A 7,440-nucleotide genomic window follows, 5' to 3' on the forward strand; every position below is an offset into this window, starting at 1 on the left:
TATTACGCGAGGAGAAAGTAAGTTCTAATAATTAACATAAGAGCAAGATGTTGCATGGCTCCTCGGGTTTAAATAGAATGAATAAAGAAAACTGAATATTTATGTAATGTAAAATATTGTTGTAGCCTTTAGACAAGCAGAATTTCTTTTTAATCCTTTTTTTCCTTTCAGATTAAAGCAACTGGGCAGAATATCATCATTAACTCTTGTTAAACAAACTATGCCCACCTGCTACTCCATGAGAAAAAAAACCCTACTGTAGCCTTACAGTTTTACACACCAAATGGTAATTCATTTGAAGAGGAGAGCAAGAAGGTTGGGGAACAAGAAAGATCATGAAAAACGTGTGTTTTTACACAAGCTCAACAAAAAGAAAAAGAACGAAGAAATGTGAAGTTACAAACACAAATGTCTATGAGCAGTCTTCAGAAACCAACCCAAATTTGGGAAAAATTTATCAAGTCATCACATGATGGTGCATCGGCTCCTTTCCTCTGCTGGCTGTGCAGCGGCTTGCTGGTACCTATGTGACTCGGATGGGTTGTATGTAAACTCAGAAGTATCGAGCCCATACTGGTTTATATACAGTTAAAAAAAAAAAAGAGAAAATACAGCAGCATTATTAGCTATGCAAGAGATGGTCATTATGAAAAGTGAATGAGAAAGAATGGATTAATACATAAGGGTTAACTATCAGATCATCCATACTAAGGTCAATACTTGGCAGAACAGAAGGTGGAACTACAGAATCAATGAATTCATTAATAGCTTGTGAATTAGTGAATCACATGTGTCAAGATTGACCCCCAATTGCTGCATGCTAAATTGAGCTATCATCTAAAATTTGTCTTATAATTATCAAGATCATTGTGCAGTCACAAAAATCATTCAAGACTGCCAATGGACACTCCATAACTTGCAATTTCAGCACTCAAATAAACTCTTCTACTTGAACAGATCATACCTTTTCTCTCATACGTGTACTCCAAGCATCATTTCTACTTGGACGCTGATCAATAGTGCCAGCAACAGGTACACCTGCTGCTGGAACTGGTGGCCTATTGACGAGTGGCTGCCTGATCTGTTGCCTTGAGGCAATGAGCTCATCATCACTGTCATACTCTGGTGGTCTGTTTGCTGCCCTGACCACAAGGGCTAACAAGAATAGCAGTGCCTGCGATTCATGTAGAATCATAATAAAGAAGCTATTTGGCCACCACAAGAAATAAATAATTCTATTGAATAATTAAATTCCAACCTTGTGCCCATAAGAGTCCAAAGTCACCAGAAGAGAGATAGAGTTGGAAGAACACTCTATTTACTAATTAATGCACACCGACACAATAAATGTCAAATATCAGTTATTTTGTCCTAATTTCATGTTAGGGAGTCAGAGAAAGATCATGATGGTGTACAATTATGCAAGTCCAAAAGGGAACTTCAACCCAGATCTATGGTATTACAATTAACAGACTCTGCTAGCATGTCGCCTGCTCTGGGACAATTTCAACCCTCAACACCATTGTCATGTTTTAATCATAGGTTCAAATGCCATGAAACATTTTCACACATGTTTTGTAAAAGTTGGCACAAAAGAAACATGTACGCTAATAAAGTTGGCACAATTGGGATATTTGTAACATAATTACAAGGTGTCTAGCAAAATGATTTCACACCATTTATTTTTGAGTTTGAACCAGAGGTCCCAGGAAATTGCACCAAAGTATTTCTTGCTAAGAAAATTAAATGAACAGAGGAATTCCAAGGTTAACTGACTAATATTGAAATCTTCCCAACTTTTCATTTGTCGGAACCAGAAGTAAAAATTTTGGTAGATTGCCAGACCCAGCCAGAAAAAATATATATTATGGACCACAAAAGAAACTTCCTTAGATTTTTCCAATTAAATGCCTTCTCATATATTTTTTGCTTATCATTAGTGTGTGCACTTGAAAATAGATCTCCAACAGACCACCGCCTGGTATTTTGTGTTTGCTTTCTAAGAAGTAACCTTTCCTATTAAGCAACGCAACAGCCAATTGCTGCAAATTGGAAACTTTAAAAAAAAAAAAAAAAAAAAAGACAATTTATTGGCATTGTTATGCTCAAGAACCCCATCATATTTCCACTTAAACAAATGGAGCCTATATAGTCAAAAGCATCTAGAGACATGATTTTCAACAATGTGAAGATCTTAGTTCAATAAAAGCAAAGGTGGTCATGTTGTGCTTACCTCCAAAACAACAGCTCCAAGAGCAACCCATTTGACAATTTTCCAATTCTCTTCCAGAAAAGCATATATCATGTCAAAATCTCCAGTGCTGTCTGTTGGAATTTCCTAAAACCGGACACAGACGACCAATTAGGAGACCAAACATACAATCTTAAAGTTGAAATATCAATTAACAGAACACTCACTGATTCCCAGCTTTTGTCAAAATATATGAAGGCCGCACATCCCAGCTCTACCAAGATTAATAAAATCACCAATACCGAGTACTATGTTGGCTTAAGGAAACAAAATAATAAAAAATAAAAGTGAAATTAAAAGGAGGATGATACAAGAACAATCTATCAACCATTGAATTGTACATCTGATGACATTTTATGATGCATGATATTAGTATGAATAGGTGTGGTGCATATAATGGCTGCAAAGCAGTTATTCTTTAATAGATAGGCTATGACATAAATATCTTGAATATTTTCCTTAACTCTTTGATTAAAGGAAATTATATCACTTCTCTGAGAAATATATAAGTTATTTGGATACACAAGTCAAGCAACATCCATTCCTTGTTACCGCTCCGATGCAACCAAAACAAGAAATGACGAAGATAATTGCTCCTATGGCGATAAATAAGTATATGAACCTGCAAAGACATGATTAACAGAAGGATAGGAAAAACGAATTAGGCAGTTCAAGGAAATGTATGATGCCAATAATTTCAGTCAATTGTATTGTTCAAAGCCTCGAAGTGATCATCTATAGATTAACACATATTAATACACACATATCTAGGAGGAGACAGTAGGGGTTCATTCAACAACATATCTGAGTGTGTGGGTGCATGTACTCGAGTTAAATGCCACTATAAAAGAATAGGAATACAATGGTTGTAGAAAAATAAATACGGAGATGCAGAAAAACAGGGCAAACTATCGACACTAATGAGCCAATACTGAAAACCAAGTTGCACAGGCACAGCTTTGATGAATTTCTATTCTTTTTTCTTTTTTTTTTCGTAAGTCAAACTTCCCACAAAGCTTGAACCAAAGACCACATCCACCACCCATTCCTATCCCATAGATATCCCATTTCAGCCCAAAGGCCATTGGCTTTGATCAATTTGTATTGGGATCAAGACAAACTCATGACCAGGAATAAAAGAGAGATATATATATATATATATATTGATGGTTGTAGAAAAATGAAGCAAACTAGAGATGCTACATGCATACAAGATAATGCTTTATACCAATCTACTTAAGGTATTGGAATCAAGATAGACTCTCTGTAAATGACTACTCGTGAAGTACCATGGAATTGGGAGGCATGGCACCAACACTCAAGCAAGACCTAAATTTAGCTAAGCATGATTCACATTCTGATCCTGGCAGATCTGAATGTAGATGAGGTAAATTTCAGCCCACTTGCTTTTGTTATACAGAACCTGGATTTTCATAATGGTTAGCACTTCCATCTCTATTGCAATTACATGAGTGGTTAGGGAACGTCAAGGACAGCAAGTCCACCGCAAAGCCAAAATTAGGATGCTGACTAGTCAACTAATTGAAGCCTTTAGGGTTCCATTGGGTTTATGTGCCACTGAGGCAATCACTGAGCCCTGCCTAGGTATCTCAATTCTCAAATACCATGTTAGGGAGTATTTTTGAATCAATGTATTTTTGAATCAATTGATTCAATTTGGAGGCACTATAAGGAGATGTGAAGGCCACAAATAACGTGAGTTGGGACAAGCAGAAAAGATATACAATAGCTCATTGTTTGGAGGATAAAATAACAATAAAGCAGGATGGCAGAAATCAATTAGTATAGAAAATACATATTGTTTGAGATGTAGTAGCCTTAAAAATGGAGTTAGCTGAGTTAGGTGATTAATCCATATGCTGAATTTGAAGCAATTTTACTACATATGAAAGAAGGTCAATGGAACACAAACAATAAAAGAGGAGGGGCCGTGAGAGGGGATACAATGACAATGATTGATTCACTATGGTCTACATAGAATCACTTATCAAAAATTATAGTCCATATAGAACTAATGGGAAAAAAGGACAATCTGCATAACAACATCAAATAGTATGAGATCATGTCGCTGGGATTTTCCTTCATCCATTTGAAACATTACTTGACTATACAAAGAGGACTGTTCCAAAAACCAAAGTTCAAAACTCTGTAAAGCAGCCCCAATATTTTCACAATACCCCATAAACAAGTTTTGAGTTTTTCAGGCACTTTTTCTTTATTAGTAAGTTACGCACCTAATGGATCTTGAACCCACAACTTCACCCTCCACCTGAGTAGGAGGTGCCAATTGAGAAGCTAGAGCTCAATGGCAAATTTTTGCAGGCACATTAAACTTTGGTAAAGAGTGGTCTACACATATTTTGTTTAGGTGTAGGAATTTCTTATAAAGAGTTGGAACCAATTTCTAATGTCTCAAGCCAGGTTCAATAGTTAGCTTGCAGCAATTAAATGCTAACGAAATAATTTAAGCTTAGTAAACCCAAATTGTTGAATATGTATTTGTTTAAAGATCAGTTTCAAGAACTTGTGAGACAGATTTGCAATAGTATTTCACTAAGTAGTAATAAAAATTTTAGAATATAAATATCTAGTGACACAACATTATGCACGTTACAAACCATTCTTGTTCCACAACGAAAGCTTTAGTTTGGAAAAGGTACACAAAACCTCCACTGTGGTTTCCCCATAAAACACGAAACTGCTGTAAAGTATTGAGTGATTTCACATAAAACAAAAACCACAAGGGGGTTTTGTGTCACACTCAAAAACTCTAGGGGGTTAAGTGCTACACTCAAAACCTTAAGGGGTTCTATGTCTTACAGGAAAACCACAAGGGGCTTTTGAGTATTTTTCCCTAGTTTTTTTTTTTTTTTTCTTTTTTTGGATTGGTAATTACACACCCACCCAATGGATTTTAAGCCCACGACCTCACCCTCCTTGTTCTTACAGGGAGAGGAGGTGCCCTTCAAGCTAGAGCTCATTGCCACAATGAGAAAAGGTGAACCCCTTGCATCGCTGCCAAGATTACACAAGGGGTCATACAAGTGTTTGTGTGTGCACTTTTTGTTACTGTGTGTATATATAATTACCTATGATCAATGTATAATCAGTTAACCAAGTTGCTTTCCTCAGTGGTTTAACAATGATTATTTGCATTATTGCACATAGTAGAGATAAAGACTACAGCATAAAGCACATAGAGAAAGTATGCAGCATGAGAACTTGACTTGAGGGCATTGCTGCTAATAATTATTACTAAGACAATACAATTCATTGCATTACAATCAAGGGTGACATGCAAGGGTTCAAATACTTAATTAACAATCTAGAAATAGAAATACGTCCATTTTGCATGGCATTCATTTCCTTTTTCTTTCAAAGAATGATGACAAAGAAAGAGAATGCTCAAACACGTCTTTCTTCAATCATTTTCCTTTGCATTTCCTCATTCTCACCCCTCCCCCAAAAAATAGAGGACCTCAAGACATTTGAGCTATAACACATTTGTTCAATGGAAATCAGACACAAGAACCCATTTCTTCATTTCCCAGAAAACAGCATTTCAAATTCAAAATATATACCAGTTGTTCTTAAGAATGAGTTCAAGCATGACAAACTAGCAACAACAGAGAAACACAAAACAAAAAAAATATACAAAATGAGATCAGCAGCCATACCAAGCTTTGGGCAGGTCATCAAGAAAACTAGCCGATAGGGAAACACCCATGAGCAGTGGTCGACCAAGCTGCACCGAACTTCCATCACCGCTCACCGATGAGGACACAAGAGCATTAGTGGTGGTTCTTTCATACTCAACCAGCAAGTAGATCCCATAGCCCACCATGGCCAGACCCACAAGGGTCAACAACAAGTTCAGAAGCTTCAATAGACACTCCAAACACCCTCTGCATGCCATTCTCTACAATTCCTCCAATTCCCTCAAGTCAAAATCCAAAATGGGTCTCTCCTATTTCATCCAATAGCCAATATCTTGCACACAAACGTACCACATTTACTCCAAAATATCAATAACTTAAACATAAAACTTTCACAAAATACTTAAAACCCAGATTAAGAATTGAATAATGAATGAAAACATCAGAAAAACTCAGCTCTTGTTGCTTAAGATGTTAGGGTAATATAAGCGTAACTAAATTTTGTAACTGTAGATTAATTCACTATCTAATATGAAAAATACCCATTAAGCAAATTTCAATGAAGCAGAAGTTAGTTGAGCTAGAATCACAACCAGACCAATTCAAAATCTAATTAGGCCTTTTTCCCTTGACATTTTCTCAGCAATCTAAAAGACAATATGTAAATATGTTAGTAATCCCCCAAAACCATCAAATCTGACATTGCCGAACGAAAACTCTGACCCCCAAACCCCCAATAAGTTCTCTGATCATCCAGCTCACGATGCAATGCACGCGAATTCTCAATTAAAACTCCTATTATCCAGAAAGTTTTCCATAACCCATTTAAGCAAATAAATAAATAAAAATCCAACCTTGTCGATCTTAAAGAAAAGAAAAAGAAAAAGAAAAAACTAGAAAGAAAAACAACAAAGAGAGAGAGAGAGAGAGAGAGCTTAGAAAAATTGAGTACTTACAAATAGAACCGATAGCTCAAAAGAAATATTGAATTTCTTTCCCTGTATTTTTTTTTCTTACGATTCTGAAAACAGAGAAAATGAGAGAGAAACGATGAGAGAGAGAGAGAGACAGGGGGCTTGTCAGGGTGAGTCTGGAATTTCAAAGGTGGAAGAAAATGGGGTCCACTTTTGTTCTGCTTGTTTTCTTAATGGCCAGCTCAGCTGCTATTTCGCTGTCTCCACTCCTATTTTTGACTACATAAAAGCGAACGCATCTGACATTTGTACCCTCTAAGGAACCGACGTGTGTAAAATTATTAAAAGTATCAAAACTTTTCCTAAGTAGTGTGTGGGGTTGAGAGTGTCATTATGGCGTTGTCGGTCTTTCCAAACTGGATAGTGGCGCCCAGTTTTACGTGTCTTCTTTGGAGTGGAATCTATCTACCCATGGATCCATCATTACTTCACTAGTCATTTACGTGTTTTTTTTTTTAAGGTTAAATTATCTACTATTTGCACGTTGTGCAAAAAAAAAAAAAAAAAAAAAATGTTATGATCACAAATAATTTTATAA

At 36.2% G+C, this 7,440-nt stretch overlaps 1 protein-coding gene across 2 annotated transcripts; it reads right to left on the reverse strand.

Annotated features, from left to right (window-relative positions):
* Nucleotides 1-142: 142 nt before the first annotated feature.
* On the reverse strand, nucleotides 143-7,031 carry LOC111992291 (tobamovirus multiplication protein 2A). 2 transcript variants are annotated; one of them, XM_024024162.2, is made up of 7 exons: nucleotides 6,885-7,031; nucleotides 5,950-6,262; nucleotides 2,774-2,873; nucleotides 2,419-2,499; nucleotides 2,234-2,338; nucleotides 965-1,174; nucleotides 143-573 (listed from the first exon to the last, which is right to left on the reverse strand). In XM_024024162.2, the coding sequence occupies exons 2-7, from the start codon at nucleotides 6,186-6,188 to the stop codon at nucleotides 466-468; spliced, it is 843 nt and encodes a 280-aa protein (XP_023879930.1). In that variant the 5' UTR covers nucleotides 6,189-6,262; nucleotides 6,885-7,031; the 3' UTR covers nucleotides 143-465. The 2 variants fall into 2 exon arrangements, with proteins under 2 accessions (XP_023879930.1, XP_065628529.1); XM_065772457.1 differs by lacking the exon at nucleotides 6,885-7,031 and adding an exon at nucleotides 6,471-6,769.
* Between the last annotated feature and the right edge of the window lie 409 nt (nucleotides 7,032-7,440).

The sequence above is a fragment of the Quercus suber genome, unplaced genomic scaffold (genome assembly GCF_002906115.3).
Source record: "Quercus suber isolate HL8 unplaced genomic scaffold, Cork oak 2.0 scaffold_59, whole genome shotgun sequence".
Lineage (NCBI taxonomy): Eukaryota > Viridiplantae > Streptophyta > Magnoliopsida > Fagales > Fagaceae > Quercus > Quercus suber.

What these genes read in the sequence shown, in the direction of transcription:
- LOC111992291 (XM_024024162.2), bottom strand. Translation starts at nt 6,188, where the DNA reads ATGGCATGCAGAGGGTGTTTGGAGTGTCTATTGAAGCTTCTGAACTTG. An exon ending in ATGGATGTTGCTTGACTTGT is followed by an intron (nt 2,500 to 2,773) that starts GTATCCAAATAA and finishes AAGCCAACATAG; the next exon opens with TACTCGGTATTGGTGATTTT. An exon ending in TTGACAAAAGCTGGGAATCA is followed by an intron (nt 2,339 to 2,418) that starts GTGAGTGTTCTG and finishes GTCCGGTTTTAG; the next exon opens with GAAATTCCAACAGACAGCAC.